This window comes from Aspergillus welwitschiae (genome assembly GCF_003344945.1).
Source record: "Aspergillus welwitschiae strain CBS 139.54b unplaced genomic scaffold BDQ94scaffold_18, whole genome shotgun sequence".
NCBI lineage: Eukaryota > Fungi > Ascomycota > Eurotiomycetes > Eurotiales > Aspergillaceae > Aspergillus > Aspergillus welwitschiae.
In genome coordinates, this window is record NW_020798712.1 from 526,399 (window position 1) to 542,789 (window position 16,391).

Below are 16,391 nucleotides of genomic sequence, written 5' to 3' on the forward strand. Positions count from 1 at the left end.
CTTTTTGTTCTGGCGATAAGAGTGGGAAAGAAAAATGGGGCTTTCCCCTTTCTTTCTTACGACGTTGATCCAGGGAGGGGTTGCATTCCAGATTGCATGTGGTTGGTTGGTCGGTTGGAGTCGTGCGGAGATTGGGAGTTTAGATGGTACTACGTTGTTAAGTTACTTTGGGACGGAATGAAGTCCGGATGGCCCGAGGCAGATCATCTACCCTATGGATCTACACGGGACAGGGGATTCGTTCATTTCGGTGTATATACAGGATATTAGGGAAATGGGAGATTTGTGTCACTTTTTGTTGTTGCATATGGGAAAGAAAGTATAGTTGGTTGGTTTTGATGTAAGGGAGGGTGCTGCTCTGTGTGAGGGCCACATGTTCTATTCGATCTCAGAGTCTGTTATAATATTCCAATTGAGAGAAATGGTCTGAAAAGATCAAGAAAAATATATGTATATACAAAAATTGAAGTAGATAAATTATTTACTGATCCTCGAACTTAATCTCCCTTTGCTTCCTCAAGGTCGGTTCGTCTTCCTCTCTCGTCGTGCCGGCTGCCTGCTTCGCTTGGATATCGACATACCGAATCAGGCTCTCGCAGAGACGATTCAGAACCCATTCTGGTTCGGTCTGCGTGGCTAACATTGGGCTCGTCTTACCGATCCAATCCCAATTCAGGATTCCGTATTCATCTTCTTGAACTTCCACGCCGTCTGGGCTGGGGTCTGTGAAGCGAATCAGTCGTGTGAATTCCACCCATTCCTCGTAGGTATATCGTTTCCGCTCCCCTTCTACAACATCTCGGGTAGTTCGCTGGATCGCGTATGCGAGTTGCTGTGCAAAGTGGAATGTTGATCCTGTTCCCGTGCCTGAAGTTGTGTCTGGCTCGCTGGCGAGTTCTTTGAGCGATCTTGCGGGTGGATGTTCGGAGTCGTGCTGGTGCTCTGCTCCTGTGCCTCTTTCTTCGTTATCCAACCCGACGTGGAAGCCTTCGGTTACCCGTCTGTTTTCTTCGCGATGCTGGAGAGTAGTATAGAGGATTGGGAATTTACGGAGGAACTCTCGGTATTTTCCGGACTGTGGGAGAACGGTCCAGTCTGCGAAAACGCTAGTGGCGTGCTTGAATGCAACGACGATTGTGTCGCTCATTTCTGAAATCAGAACTGTCATTGTTGGGACGGAGAGAAGGGACCAGACAATGAAGAAGGGCCGCGCTGCGTTGGTGGTGGGTGTGATGTCTCCATATCCGATCGTGAGGAGGGAGCAAAAGCCGAAGTATAGAGCTTGGAAGTATGTGATTTGTTCTAGGCGCCAGAAGACCACGGCACCGCACGTCCAGACTATACCGAACATGATGACGCTCAATATTAGATTGTACCACCGCCGGAAGAGAACGGTCTCGTATTGAATTGCTCGCATGGCGTTGAAGCGGTCTTTTTCTTCCCTCATGATGAGGAGCTTTGGTCGGCCTACCAATGAAAGTGCGTCGATAGCACTGCGTCCGCCACGTTTGGGTCGATGCCTGGATTTGTCATTGATATGCGGATCCGCTGCCCCTGGTTCTAGTGAAATAGAGTGCTCGATAGTAGCTTGCCGTTTTCTTTCGACGTGCTTTCGCACAACATTGTCGTATTGCAGTTCCCGGGCAAAGTCGTGGATGCTTCCCACCACGAGACCCAGGATGATGATGCCCATCACCGCATAGGGAAATACAAGGCCTTTGCCGACCGAAGTCGGAGGAGTGATATCGCCGTACCCCAATGTCAGGATCGTGACGTCTGAGAAATATAGTGCATCGCCAAACGATATGTCATCAATGACAGCATTAAAAATAGCAGCACCTATTAGTAGCCACACCACGAATGCAGTAGTTTGCAATATCAATGTTCTCTGGCCGTCAGTAAGAGCAAAATACTGAGGATAGTGCCCCAGAACATATCCCAGCATGTTGATCATTAGGATAACGGTGAGGAAGAAATACAGAGCTGCTGCGATGACCGCACTCCAGTAAGCCTGAGAATAGGTCTGTTCAGGTGGTACGGGACCGTCATATATGTTCGTAGCAACAGTTATACCGATCAGAATCGATGTGGCCAGGCACCAGAGGATGATAGATGCGGGCAAGGCTATGATGTATCGCATAGTGCGCGTAAAGTTGACCAGAAGAAACACGTTTCCTGCGATTCCGCATGCGAGTGATGTGGCATTAAGAGCTATGCACCTGGTAGGGTTAGCATTATTTGCGAAAATCCCTGCAATCTGCGCTCACCATCGAGGATCACTGATGAGTTCCTGCGCTGGTGCGCCTGATGATGCGGTGTGCCCAAGTAGCTTGCTTTTCCACGGCATCACAAGGGCAACAATAGACATGAGGTTTGCGAGAGGAGCAGTGGTAGCTGCTACCAGTGGAATAGCAGTAGATGCGATCCACCAGTCTTGTGGCCCATCATCTTCTGCAGGCCTCGGATTAAATTGATTTCGGAACTTCCTGCAAAGCGACCTTTTTTCCGTGCTCGGAGGTCGATCTTTATCATCGTTCATATCTCGATTGAGGCGACGCGCCGCTACCCAAGCCGAAGGGATCGCCTATGCTATAATCTGAAAAGTATTTGTGATAGATGTTTTAGATAAGACATATGGCTTGATAGTTCATTCCAAGGGGGTAGACATGGAGTAGCCGTCACGACAAAGATACATAGACCGGTTCGATGGCCGTCCAAGAAATGCAAGAAAGTCTCGCAGGACAAATAGCCTACTGGATCTCCGCAGAATGGCGAGCATCACCAGCGAAGCCAAAGATTCCTTGTTTTGCAATGGCGGCAACTCGCGGCAGCCACATCTCGTGACGAGCCAACCCCGGGAATGTGCCCTACTGACTCCATTTGGACATGACGTCATAATTCATCGTCCCAGGTACCCGTGAGTCTTCTTCGTTCCTCATGACCCAGGATTCATTAGCAGATGAAATGCAACATATAAGCTTCTGTCAATTATGTGGGTCCATCAGAACCTTAGTATCACTACATTGTGATGTTTGTCACAATGCGCGAGCAAGTCAACAGCCATCATATTGCTTCCTGGCGTCAAAATATACACAGACATAAATCGACATTAAGGCCGTTATGAGGTCAGGAAAGCATATGATACACTATATTATTATAGATACGTTAAGAAAACCATGTCGATTCGTCGAGATGTGAGCCGGTTAAGGCACAGCATAATGATAAACCCCGGAACGCCGCCATACCGCCAAAAGACTTTTACCTGTCATTCGTTTTCATTGTACCGCGAGGTCACAGTAGTTGATACGTCGACAGTTCTCATGATCCCCATGGTTTCTGTGCCTTGCCGCTCTGAATCGCCACGGACCGTGGTCTCGATCCTTGGCGCTTCCTGAGCGTTGGGGATGAGAATGTCCTGGTCCGATCCAACCTCCGTCAGGGTCATCTGGTTTTTGCTCCTATCCGCGCGACTGGGACGACTATTCTTGACCTTGTTCAACTCATACTGTGATGTCTGGGTGTTCTTATGACTCGAGTATTTGTTGCTCGTATACTCGCGGTGGGTACGGGAGACCAGGGCTGAAAGGGCGGGCAAGCAGGCACAAATGACCCCAATCGTTATCTCGGCGTTCCTGTAGACGAAAGAAACGTCAGCTAGGTGATACAGTAATATCAAGCTTAGAGCGCAGCCATACCCAAACATGTTAATGCGCATGAAAGCCAGTGTCCCGTCCTTCGATTGCCCCGTCAAAATAATGAGGATCAGACGGACAATACTCGATGCACATGCTAGTCCTCCAGCTCCCAATACGACCATGACTCGCAATTTCTTCTTCAGCGGCAATTGCAACCCTACCGTCAAAGGTAGGGGAAGAATGAGGATAGTCATATCGCTAACGACACTGACAACCGCATCGGCAAGAATGATTGATGTCTGGTCCAGACATGACCCCGATGTGTCGGGGGCCCAGAACTTCGCTATTGGGTCGCAGATCCGGATCTTGACGATGACCGCTGGAATATAGTAGGCTAGCATAACACCCAAGAATACGTAGATGAATATAACGGTTTTGCGATAAGGGCTGAAGACTCGGGCAATGATCCAAAGTAGGGACAACTTTGTCAAATATGCGGTCGGGCCGTACATGACCATTGTCACATACACCGTCTGAGCGAGTTAACACAGCAAATTGGGGACTGTAAGAGACATATTCAACATACCTTTTCGAAGGGTATGCGATGGGATACAGGCACATCCGCGTAGTGCACCCCGCCCCCAAAGTGTCCCACTGGATTAATACTCAGCAAATCTCCGAAAAAGGCTTGTGTTTATACTTACTGATCAAAGCAATGACCGAATAACACACACCAAGAAACTGCCAGTAAAATAGATGAGCATCTTTTTCCAGTAGGTTGGCATCAATATCCTTACCCAGGCACCTAGACATGTCCCTGTGAGTCGGTTAGCACTGGCCATCTGGAGCTGATCATTAGGCCCTTACAATCCTCTCTCCTAAAGCCGTCCATAATGACAAGGCGAGTAAAACATCGCAGAGCAAAGAAAATGGTCATTGTAGTGATGCATAATATCTGTGTCGCCAGATTCCATTTCTGGACCGACCTGTCAACATGCCCATCTGTTGTGCCGGTGTCATCACGTCCAAGCAGCTCTGCGAGCATCGTGACGAACGGGTAGGGCTTGACGGAAGCGCTTCCAAGGTGCTGGAATTTATTTAACGTCCCAGCAGTCTGGGTTTAAGTCCCCTTTAAGACTATATCACAACCAAATTTGGGAAGTCGGGGCTCATGACACATCAATCAAGGACGATACATCACGGGCAATAAAGCTCTCCGATTCGTCCCTTGTCACAAGCACCAAGCCTTTTTTTTTATTTATTTAGAAGGACGCCGTCGCCCCTGAAGGCGATAGCGCAGGGCCTAAGGAATTTACTCCTTTGCAGAGCATCCTGCGACAGGGTACCGGGTTAGTCAAAGACAGGGGTGCAATGAAGGAAGTACGACTAGTCATGGGCTTTACTTTTTCCGAATAAAGGGCCAAGTGTGGGCTAATGCTCGGTAGTACGTGGGCGATCTCGCCAAGTGCTCGAGAATATTGCCTAATTGCTAACTAGCAGTGAAAAGAGTCTTTTTGTCTTTCATCTCCGACATCCGCCGCTGTTCGGCGCAGAAAATTGATTGCTCGAATTTTAGTGCCTGGGACCCGTTCCACTCCAGACTGGCGATGACTAAATCGTAACGCTGGGACAAGAGGGTGTAACTATGCACGAATCTGCAAGGTCAGTGTCAAAGCTCACTGTCCCCTCCCCAGGTTCACATGTTGCACATGCGTTGCGATGAAGCGGGAACCCATGCGTGCAATCGGCCAAGGGCTGGGGGATTGAATTGTGATCAACAGATGATCAGGCTCCGCCCTTTCAATGGCGTTGGTCTGGCGTTAGAATGTAATGAAGCCAACACAATTATTGAAGCAGATGGATAAGAACAACAGGAGGGGGTGGGTGTGTGGGTGAAAGAGAGACGTCGATCGAAAGCCACGCCAGGTTCTGATCCATCCCTCGCGGGTATGAGGTGCACATCACTGGGATCAGGTGTCGCTTACCGTCTCATACCGTATGGGTAAGTCAGGGCTGAGTCGGGGCCGGGGGGGCAGCGGCGCGCCGGGCGGCAAGTGGGGTCCGCCAGCCGCCTAAGAGAACTTAAAGCCCGTGCGGATGCAACGCTGTTACCAATGGTGGATCTCGGGAACGTCAATCTTGCCTTACCCGGCATAGCCAGGCCTCGTCTTAGATTATTGTGAAACTAATCGACTGGCTGTTCTGATGACTAGACAAAAAAGGAATAAAAAAGAAGGGAGACCAGAAGTACGATGCAGGAGTTGGTGAGAGCTGAGGGTCCTGAGCAAATTTTTCAGATGAACCCACTACGCAGTCAAGCAATGCGTTGTCTGGCTGGTCACACAGTTGCTCCCCGGTTAGCAAACGTTTCTCCGAGCTATGAAAGGCAAACGCACTATAGACTCGAAGTGGAGTCCTGCGTTGCTTTTGTGTCCCCTTTCACGCGTGGCAGAATCTCCCGGACATTCTGTTTTCCATGCGACCCTGGTGATGACCCCGAATTATCGCCGTTCGAACCTTATCTGAGGGTATTAATTGCCATTGAGTTTTCGCAAAAAGTACTCACATGGGCTGGCTTCTTGGATTCAAATATCTCATCGAACTGACTTGGATCAACCACTCCACGAGCAGGCATCTACGTCTGTATGCTGTGGTTTCTTCTTTGAAATCCGACTGGTTACAGGACTGGTCTAGTTTCCGCGCACTGTACTAGTGGCATCGCTGGTCGCAATGGCACCTGGAAAGTGGGCAGATTTCGACTATAGCTCTACTACACCCGATGTTCGCAGAGGTACGTATGTGCTTTCTCATTTTCTCTCGTCGCTTACTTAGACGCACTTACTACACTTCTTCCCCACTTCCTTTTGTCCCTCCTTCTTTTCCATCTCGGTTATGTGTAGCCATTGAAGATCTCCACCTCTCCAGTTTCGTCGCAGATATGGGAGAAGGGTAGTCGGAAAAGGTATTCCGCTCTTGGCGTCCGTGGCTGTCGTTAGTGAATGGCTCGGCTGCAATTCGTAAGCACTGTTGGTAGATCCGCTTTAAAATATAGCCATGATGTTTGGGGGTGAAGATACCCCTCCGGGCATGTTCAGGGGGATAGATGCAACAAAGAACGTCCAGCGCTGGAGGTCTTGGCAAATTTGAGACAGCGCTTCTAGATCAAATAGCTCTCCTGTCAAAAGGTAGATCCGGTCAGTATGCTATTGGAGCCCGCTTCATATTCCCATGCAATTGATTTCAACGTACCGATTGGCATACCCCAGCCCGCAAGCACATACTCATGCAGGAACACATCAGGCGACTGGGGTGGATAGACCTGCTACATGTCAGTGACAAATACTTGGATAGTGATGCTTTGAATAGAATGTAAAATATCAGTGGATAGCATACCTCCCAACTGATTGCATCACCAGCAATTGCGGCGAATCCGGTATCCCAAAGCCATCGCAGCACATCTGTAGTTGCCTCGACACCTGCATGCTCCGGGCTCGGGTTGTCAGAGTATTGTCGCTTCTGGTCATCTGTCATGGCTGTATCCCATTCCTTCGTCACCCCAGTGCGAATGAAAAGTATGTCGCCCTTTTGGAAAGTAATGCCATATTCCTTGGCAATTTCCTTGATATCCGAAAGCCGGATTTGATGTGTCGAGAATGTGCTGTATCTTATTCCCCTCTTTTCTGCCCATGTGGCATAATCGATCAATACCCCGCGACCTGTCGAACAGCATGCGACACCGCAATTAGTCGCTTACCCAGAAAAATCAATCAATAAATAGGTCAGTTCCTACCAGCAATCCCCTCTTTTGCCCAATGCTGCAAGCCGATCCGATCGTTCGTTCGGTCATTGATTTCCTCGACTGTTGCGCCGCCATAGAACACACGCTCAGTTTGGCCCTCAACCGTCTGTGAAAAATGCCGCAGACCATCCCACTGGCTACTTTGTTCTATGATTGAGTCAGCCCAGGGGGGGTGGGGTACCGCGGGCGAAAGGAAGAATAGTGCATAACCTACGAGGATTCATTGTATAGACATCGTCGAAAGCCACACCGCCCAAAAGCGGAATGATCTGATGGTGGCATGGTTGACGGTTCAGATTAGGATAATCCAACTTGGTCAGTTCCCAGCCCATCGTCACCCGTCGGCCGGTCTTGATTTCAGTGGCAGCAGCATTGGCTACCACCTCTGGCGTCAAGATGGCAAGCTTCCCTAATCCTTCTTCGCGACTTCCTGGCTTGCCAATCCATACTTGCTTTGGGTTTGGCAGCTCGTCAAACGGTACATCAAAAGGCGACCGACTAGTATTAGTACCCGACATATTTCTGAGAAAGATAGCAAGGCCGATAGAAGATAAAGACACGCCACAGCACGTTGGGTGATGGAAAATCAGGGATAGATGAACAGCTAGCTAAGCCCGTGTACGCATACTAGGTTTTAATATTTCACTGCACGATGGTACCTACCTGTGTAGCCTTTGGAGGGTGGTTCTATCGCTTCCAATAGTTACTAATCCCAAATTAACAGGGTGGGGAGAGAAGAAAGGCCGGTTCGGCGCCGTTGTCATAGCGGATGCACTGGATCCAGAAAATCAATAGACGGATCGCAGCGACGGGCTACCAGGCCCGCATTTCTTAAGTTACAAACTTACTCCCTCCGCGCCCAACTTTGACCCCCCCCCCCTCCCCTGTTTGGATTACACGCTATACGCAAAACGTAATGCTGAGGATTGCACCAGTTTGACATAGTCCCGCCGAGTCCACAAAACCCGAGGTTGGAAGAGGGCTCGGGGTTACTAATACGGCCAAACTGTCTGTCTAGTATGCCTGAGCGTGCATACGCACCATGTTACAAAGCAATCGCGACCTGAACCATGCTCACCACAAGTGGATCTTAGCTGATATCTTGTGGGTCATCTTATCGGTTGAGAGCCATGAACCACACGAGTAAGACTGGCAACTGATCGAGGGCAGCCACAATAAACCCAAACGGAAAACTTAGCTGTCAAGGTGGAGATGGAGAGAACTTTAAGTCCTTTCAGTTGCCTATTCTGAGGTAGTGAGTTTACTATCCAGAGTAAGCGGCAGAACATACTTACAGGCATATAACGGTAACGTACATACATGCAGTGAACAGCACAAGACTTCCCAAAAAGAGCTTAGCGTCGGTCCCCTTCCTGGCAGAAGACCGTTTTTTGTCAGGCTAGCGAGGCAACGACAACTAATGCATCGTCTTTCTTCCCTCCCCTGGTCTAGAGCAAACGAATTGTCGAATGGCAAAGGACGGTCATGCTTCTTCATCCAGGTGATTGAGCAGCCGTCATGTCGCTGGTCGGTGGTTGGTGGATCCACTCACATCGTCGTCGACTCCACCCCGGCCAGTGGGTGCTCTAACGCAAACGAAGTATACTCAAGGGAAAAGCTAGAAAGCTCCCACGAGCTAAGCAAGTTAGTGCAGGATGTGTGGGAGACCCAGAGGTGCCTTTTCTCTGCCCGCTTACCCTGCGCCGAGAGATATATCCCAGGCTGATGTGCCGGCACCTTGACTGTCATACACAGTGTTGTTTACATTTTCATTTCTGCCCGGCATTCCTTCCGCCTCTTTTCCCTCACCCCCCGGTCCCAGACCTGCTACTTTCGGGTGGTACATGATCGAAATTTGAGCCGCGTGGCTTGACCAATATTGTTTCATCTGATGCAACGTGCGGGTTGACCTGTTTGCTCTTCTTTCTGGTTATATTTCTTTTTCTCTTCCCACTTTGGCTTCGATCTACATTCGTTGCAGAGGCCTAGCTCGCCATGGGGACGTTCGGGTCTCAAACCAGTACCTATAATAGGCTGGTCACTATATTTGTTGCAGTTGGTTCGATGGTGAGTACTCAGAATCTCCTCTTCTGCAATTGCTCCTATTCTGATTTCTATTTTCAATAGACGTACGGTTACTGCTCCTCCATTATCTCAAGCACTATCGGTCAGCCGGGATGGTTCACATACTTCAATCTGCCTCAGGAGGGCGAGCCGGGATATGCCTCGATAACAACTCCTGCTATATCTACCGCGAACGGCGTCTTCAGTGCTGGAGGTGCGGTTGGGACGCTCTTCATAATGTGGTCGTGTGATTATTTTGGTCGGAAATTTAATATCCAGTTGGGGGCTTTCTTCTCAATGTTTGGAGGAGCACTTCAAGGAGGTTCTAACTCACTCAAGTGCGTCTTCATCTACCCCCCACCCCGGCGTCTACAGCACAAGTCCTTGCTAACACTAGCTAGAATGTTTCAAGCTGGGCGCTTTGTCTGCGGCCTCGGAATTGGTATCCTCGTGACTGTTTGTCCAATGTATCTTTCCGAGATGTCTAGTGCCTTTCGTCGCGGTTGGCTTGTTGGCCATCATGCTATCTTTTTGGTCTTCGGCTACATGCTTGCCGGCTGGGTAGGCTATGCCTGCTACTTTGCTGAAAATAAGATTGGCACATTTGGCTGGCGGTTCCCACTTTGTCTACAGTGCTTGCCACCTCTTATCCTGCTGCTAGGTTCGCCTTGGCTTCCTCGCTCTCCACGCTGGCTGATCAGTAAGGGCAAGCATGAGGAAGCTAGATTGGTTCTTGAGCGACTTCGCAAGTCCCCAGACGACCCTAACAATCTGGTTGCTAAAGAAGAATATTTCCAAACTGCCGAGCAAATTCGTCTTGAGGGGGAGCGATTGTCTGCCTACGGCAATGTGTGGAACGCAGTACTGAAGAAGAAGTCGTACAGGAAGCGCATGGCTATCGGCTTTCTGACCCAATGGGGAGCTGAATTTGGCGGACCTCTGATCATTGTGAGTTCCTCTCTACTGAGATCTACGTGATTTCTGATAGCTTACATCGCACAGAACAACTATGCCGTTCTTCTATACACCAACCTAGGGGAGACGGGCGGCATGCCACTGCTCCTGAGTGCGGTCTGGCTGACAACTGCTGGTAAGATGGAAGCTGCCCTGACTGTAAGCGCGAAAGACTAACCGGCGTGCTTTCAGGTGTCATTTACAACCCTCTTGGTGCCTGGCTTCACGATAAGGTCAACTCGCGTCGCAAAATGTACATCACAGGCTTTGTCGGAATTATTGTTACCACTTCTTGCTTGGCTGCCATGACCGCACAATACGCGGGCACCACGAACCGGGTTGGTAACGGATTTGGCATTCTGTTCATGTACCTTTACCTTGCATTCCAAGGGTAAGCGATAACCTCAGATTGTGATTTCCGACTACTTATCTTTCAACAGAACATTCTGTGATACGACGATGTATCTCTACGTGTCTGAGATTTTCCCTACTGAGATTCGCCCAATTGGCATGGGCTTTTCCTTGTTTGGACAGTTCGCCGGTAAGAAACCTTCGCAATGTAAAGCCGTTGTAGCTAATAACAAATGACAGCGACTCTTATCCTACTTCAAACCGCGCCAATGGGTTTCGACAACGTTGGCTGGAAGTATTATCTGGTTATCATTTGCTGGTCCGCATTTTTCATTCCAGGTAAGCTAGCTACGGCCTTGCAAGTTCGGTATATGGTATTGATAGGTGGCTTCTAGTGATCTACTTCTTCTTCCCGGAGACTGCTCGATTGACATTGGAGGAAATTGCGAAGAACTTTGGCGAGGAAGTTGCGGTCCATCTAACTGACGCAACGGACGAGGAGAAAGCCCGCCTCGAACGTGACCTCGAGAAACGGCCTGATAGTGTGCCGCACTCCGGCTCAAGTAAGGACAACGAGGCTCAAGCTGTATAGCCTCCGCATTTGTCGGAAAGGCTTTGTACAGGGGACGCCAAAGCTTCTTGACTAGGTACGCCGGCTGCCATCTATCTACTAAGCGATGACTTACAGTGTCTACAGCAATAAGGGTATGTGATATTAACATAAAAGGCCCCAAGGACTGCTTGTTGGCGTTTTGAGATTCAAGATCTGGCCACGGTAGCAAGCTAATTTTCATACAATTGATGATACCCTGGTTATCGAAGGATGATATCGGTGGCACGCAGGAGCATAAATTCTATGTTCAACCCTTAACATATGAAGTCCTGATCTCGTTTGGAAAGTGCAGACATAATGGCGATGATCAGTGACACGAACTTGCTATCTTCTGTTAACTTACTCTAATTATAATGATTGACAATCAATGTGTGTTCAGTGGATCATCTTCCTTCTGTGTCATCTCAAAAAAGCGCTGCTATATGATGCAATATGGGAGCATGGCTGCTACGAACACCTACAGGATATTACGTGCCCGTGCTAGGCAGTTGGGAAGGCAACACTGGCATGGGGCGTTTCAGCCTGGCAGAGGCCAGATGGCATTACGTGAGCATGGATGAGATACTCTGGCCAATGAGCTGGGGTCCCGGGAGGTATAGTCCTACTATTAGCAGCAATATCAGGCTGCAGAGAGCCAAGCATCGGTCAGGGGGTGAAAGCGTACTGTGGTATACTGGTTTTACATGCCTGGCCTGAGCACCCCGACTGGGCATCTGCAGCAATTTGAGCAGGGAAAGCTCCGTGCAATTAGTCACCACCTTCCGGTGCACTCCGTAGAGGGGCCCTAAGAGGGGCTTGGTTAGAGATAAAGATGGGGGTTGGGGCCATGCAAATTGAGAAGGCCAGGATGGCCATGGGGTGAATCAGATAAGGATGGTCAGATGATCGCCCCTGGAATAGTGATTGATATTAATTCAGTGTTGTGCTACTGATCAAAAGAGGGTCGGCTCATTTCCTGAAGATCCTCGTCTCGCACGATAAGTTGGGGGAGGAAAGGATGCACCAACTCAGTGCGGCCGTGGCACCTCAGGCACCCACCGGGGGAATTGGGTGCTGGCACCAATCAGGAGACCCTGTTGGACAATTGGCCAGTCGCCCCCTCCTTCCACTAGGCCTAATCTGTCTAAGGGGATTGGAAGCGAGCCAATCAGGAAGCAGAAGAGCGCCTGAGCGACGAGCGAGCGTCTCAGGCAGACTCGCAAGGCCATCCAGGAGAGTCAGTCACTGCCAGTAATCACCGTCACTAAGTAGAGTGATTCGCATGATCGATCCCAATCAATAGTTCCAGTTCCCTTCTCTCCGGGTCTGCTTGCTGTCCCTTTCTCTGCTCCTGCTCTTGTTGCTGCTTCTCCTTCTTCATCTCCTTTCATTCCCTGGTCGTCCTGTTGCTATTTCTATTCACTACCAACGCCTCTATCTCCCTTCCCCGCTGGTTCCTCTCTTTCCCTCCCTCCTCTCTCCCTCCCTCTCTCTCTCTCTTCTCTCAGTCGCCCTCTTTCACTGCTTCCCCCTCAGCCTCTTACCACTCACCACCCTTCCCCTACCCACCCCGTCTTCAGTTCTTCATTATTCCCCCCTTTTTCCTTCATTCCTTCTCCAATAGTGTCTATTCATCTCGCTACCTCTACTTTACCTTCCTTTTCTACTCCTTGACTCTCCATATTTCCGACGAGCGGTCGTTGTTGTTGGCTTAACATTCTAAAGAACTTGAAGTTCCTTGGGTGGTCTGCCTGGGGCTCCCGGTTAACTGGACGGTCCTCTTCTAAGCGCGGAACTCGAACTGGGAAAAGGAAAAAGGCACGGAAAAAAAGAAAAAAAAGAAAAATAGCGGCCAAACACGCGCCGAACTCCCGAAACGAAGCACCCGGCGTCGCCTCTCGTTTCTTCCTCCACTTCTTTCTTTTCGTCAGGTTCGACGTGCGGAAAATAGCAGTCACAAACGGAGAGGCACAAAAGGAGGAATAGTAAAAAGAAGTGAAGAAAAGTGGATAAAAAAAGAATTAAGGAACACTCCGTCAGAAAAGCGAAAAGTTTTGATTTACCCTCCCTACCGCGACCGCGTGCTTCTTCCATCTCGACGGTCTGAACGGTAGACCGAACCTTCTCGTCTACTGCATCTTGTGTCTCGAGCATCATTTTCTACGGTTACAAGGGAGTTGCAGAGCATCTCCGGTCCGTTTATTATCTTCTGTCTTTTAATACAGAGAACCTCCGTCCTCTCGTCATCCGAGACTCGCTCAGGTCTTCCTTTCTCACCGGTCGCGTCCCCATCTTCCGTCTCGTGAGCCAGTTGAATCCTTTCATCGGCTTCTGACGCCTGGCCCTATAATCGCTTGTACACCTGGTTATTAATCACTCCTTGGCTTTTTGTCGCCTATTCTATCAAGGCACATCTCTGCGTGTGCCTTCTTGTATTCTGCAGGTACTGGGTTTCACCGTGGACACTGCCTCCAAAAGCCAAGCTAACACCGCTTTCTGCAGGGAGTCCGGACTTTCGCCCCGTTCGTTGCCTACCTATTAACCCCTCCGTTTCCCGGTGTCGGTTATTCACTTCGGTCCTCCATCCTATCCTCGACCTTGTAATATTTAAATACGCCGAAGGATCCTTTGTGGTCGACCACATCGCGTCTCCAATCGCTAAATCGTTAGCACCGTTTCGTTTCGTCAATTGCACATACTGTTTTATACTCCTTTATAGCTACGAGTATGGACACTGGCGGTCTTGCTCAAATGACCTACAACTCCTCTTTCAATAATGGCAGTGCCCTCGGGGTGCCTGGAGCCAGCTTTGGTTCTCGCAGGAAAGGCTCCCATATCAAGCGTTTGAGCGTGCCTCCACCGCACATCTCGACCATCGATGAGTCTCAGCCATCTGCACCGATCCCGACTCCGCGCACCAGCCGTTCGCACCTGCTTGCTGGTTTAAGGACGGCTCCCAAGTCAGCCACAATGCCCTCGGCTTCTCAGCGCCAGCAGCACCTTGGCTTGGAGGGTGATAGATATGGCAATCTCTCGAACCGAACTGCAGATCGCATTCCTCAAACCGCCATGGGAACCGGATTCCCTCGTCATTCATTAGCCGTCAATCAGGGTCTGGACATGAACACGGGGCGCCCCATGTACACTCTGCCGGAGCAGGTGCTCGCACCTCCGGCTCTTGACATCGCTGGCGATACGCAGATCGACGAGAGCCTGTACGCGGAGCTGATGTCGACCAACCTCTTCTTGGCTGCCCAGCAACAGCGCTTACAACAGCAGCTGATCAGCGTCACCGCGGCCGCTCAGCAGTTTCAGGGTCTTAATCTGGGAACCCCTATGGTCCAGCAGCAGCAACAGGATTACCCTTCTCTGTCCCTCCCCGGTATGGGATTTTACCAGCAGCAGCTTCAGCAAGGCGTGCAGCCTGTGGTGCAGCCTGTTCCTGGCCAGCCGGGCCTCTACTCGGTTTACAACCCCTTGACTGGGCAGCAAAACTATATTTATGACAATACCTTCCAACAGGACAGTACGCCACAGTACCAGGAAGAGGAGACCCAGTCCCCCTCAGTTCAGGTACCTACCTTCAGAGCTGAGGTGTCACCGCCGCCTGAAAACCGCCAATCTCCTGTGAATGTTTCTCAGCCTGTGTCTCCTCCCAGCGGCCGTTCCTCCCCGCAAGAAACTGCTCCTCTGCCTCCTCCCTCGGCGAATGCTTTCCGCAGGGGACACAAGAAGAGCTCATCCTTCAACCCTGCGCTCAAGATGCCACTTGACACGGCCAAGGCCAATACTGCCATCACTCCCGCAGCTCCCAAGACTGCGGCGTTGCCTCAGACCCCAGCTACTGGAACCTTTGGGCCCGGACAGGCTCGTGCGGGCGAGCACCCGATCCGCCAACCCCGTGGACCACCTTCCCTTGAGGAGCTTACAGCCAAGCCAACATCGAAGCACGAGGGAAGCAAGAACTTTGCAACCCGTCAGCGTCGACGTGCGGTGCACAACTTGGTTCGTGCGGGCATTGAACGACGTGGCGAAACTCGGAGCTTTGGCTGCCATAGCAGTGGTGGCACCAATACCCCTGCGAGCGAGAAGGAATTCACGTTCTCCGATGGGGATGACGCTACGGTTCGCAGTGGTAGCCTGTCCAGCAAACCCAGCCTGGGTAGTCTGCGCGCCGCTGCGAACGGAGCCATTGGTTCTGAGAGGAAGGAGAGGTCTTCCCGAGAACGCCGATCCCAGGATAGCCCGTACAACACCACTCCCATCAGCGAAGATGGCGGTTTCTTTGGCGGAAAGTTTGCCGAGGTTCGAGCGGATCAGGCCTCTCCTCGAACCGGATCACCCTCAGTGGCTGCTGTCGTCGCTGGCCAGAAGACGGTAGCTCAGGGTCAGGAAAGACGCAAGACTCCCATGCTTGTGCTCTCCAGCGCTGAAAAGCGTAAGACCCCGATCATGTAATGCCAACGTCGTACATAATGTGACTTTGAGACGTAACGGACGTGCAAAGCTTGGATGATTTGTTTTCTTTTATTTTTGTTTTGTACTTTTTCTTGTTGGATTTGAGCTCCTGCAGGCACCGCAGTTCTATTTCTACCCGGAATAAACTAGACGGTTAATCTTGATGTCATGGCAGGATTTTGAGAGAGATCCTCAGCCTCGGCCTAAGTTTCTCTCTTCTTTTTGACACTGTGCATGGACACATGGCCAGGACTCTGCCCCGTCGATGACCCAATCCTTCTGTCTGACGAAGCAAGCCTCGGATGAAATGTGAATTTTTTTTTTCTACCTGTTATTATTTGCACCCTCTTTTCTCTTCCCCTTCTTATCCTTTCCTTCGACCTGAACAGATTGATGAACCACGAGACCAGAATCATTAAATCAAGATTTTCTTTATCTCTTTGTTTTTCCTTCCCACTTGAGCTGGTGTCTTATGATTCTTCCAAGCGGGAAATCGCAAGAGTCTGCTGGAACTGGTAATGGATCCTGTTTATCTCTG

General features: G+C 50.2%; 5 protein-coding genes across 5 annotated transcripts; 2 read left to right on the plus strand and 3 right to left on the minus strand.

The window, feature by feature from the left end:
- Window positions 1–375: 375 nt before the first annotated feature.
- On the minus strand, window positions 376–2,785 carry BDQ94DRAFT_40619 (potassium channel family protein). Its single transcript, XM_026775688.1, has 2 exons — window positions 2,268–2,785; window positions 376–2,219 (listed from the first exon to the last, which is right to left on the minus strand). The coding sequence occupies exons 1-2, from the start codon at window positions 2,537–2,539 to the stop codon at window positions 482–484; spliced, it is 2,010 nt and encodes a 669-aa protein (XP_026625795.1). The 5' UTR covers window positions 2,540–2,785; the 3' UTR covers window positions 376–481.
- A 190-nt stretch (window positions 2,786–2,975) lies between these two features.
- Window positions 2,976–4,734, minus strand: BDQ94DRAFT_145001 (putative integral membrane protein). The gene is made up of 6 exons (XM_026766555.1): window positions 4,503–4,734; window positions 4,433–4,452; window positions 4,340–4,376; window positions 4,222–4,289; window positions 3,696–4,168; window positions 2,976–3,632 (listed from the first exon to the last, which is right to left on the minus strand). The coding sequence occupies exons 1-6, from the start codon at window positions 4,678–4,680 to the stop codon at window positions 3,266–3,268; spliced, it is 1,143 nt and encodes a 380-aa protein (XP_026625796.1). The 5' UTR covers window positions 4,681–4,734; the 3' UTR covers window positions 2,976–3,265.
- Window positions 4,735–6,213: 1,479 nt separating this feature from the next.
- BDQ94DRAFT_145004 (uncharacterized protein) lies at window positions 6,214–8,150 on the minus strand. The gene is made up of 5 exons (XM_026766556.1): window positions 7,649–8,150; window positions 7,426–7,581; window positions 7,029–7,351; window positions 6,885–6,954; window positions 6,214–6,810 (listed from the first exon to the last, which is right to left on the minus strand). The coding sequence occupies exons 1-5, from the start codon at window positions 7,950–7,952 to the stop codon at window positions 6,677–6,679; spliced, it is 987 nt and encodes a 328-aa protein (XP_026625797.1). The 5' UTR covers window positions 7,953–8,150; the 3' UTR covers window positions 6,214–6,676.
- Window positions 8,151–9,295: 1,145 nt separating this feature from the next.
- BDQ94DRAFT_40678 (putative MFS sugar transporter) lies at window positions 9,296–11,622 on the plus strand. Its single transcript, XM_026775690.1, has 8 exons — window positions 9,296–9,501; window positions 9,562–9,836; window positions 9,900–10,446; window positions 10,501–10,588; window positions 10,645–10,843; window positions 10,893–10,993; window positions 11,044–11,142; window positions 11,199–11,622. Exons 1-8 carry the CDS (start codon window positions 9,430–9,432, stop codon window positions 11,393–11,395), a joined length of 1,578 nt encoding a protein of 525 aa, XP_026625798.1. The 5' UTR covers window positions 9,296–9,429; the 3' UTR covers window positions 11,396–11,622.
- A 1,994-nt stretch (window positions 11,623–13,616) lies between these two features.
- BDQ94DRAFT_40698 (uncharacterized protein) lies at window positions 13,617–15,955 on the plus strand. The gene has a single exon (XM_026775691.1). The coding sequence runs from the start codon at window positions 14,123–14,125 to the stop codon at window positions 15,851–15,853; it is 1,731 nt and encodes a 576-aa protein (XP_026625799.1). The 5' UTR covers window positions 13,617–14,122; the 3' UTR covers window positions 15,854–15,955.
- The last annotated feature ends 436 nt before the right edge of the window (window positions 15,956–16,391 follow it).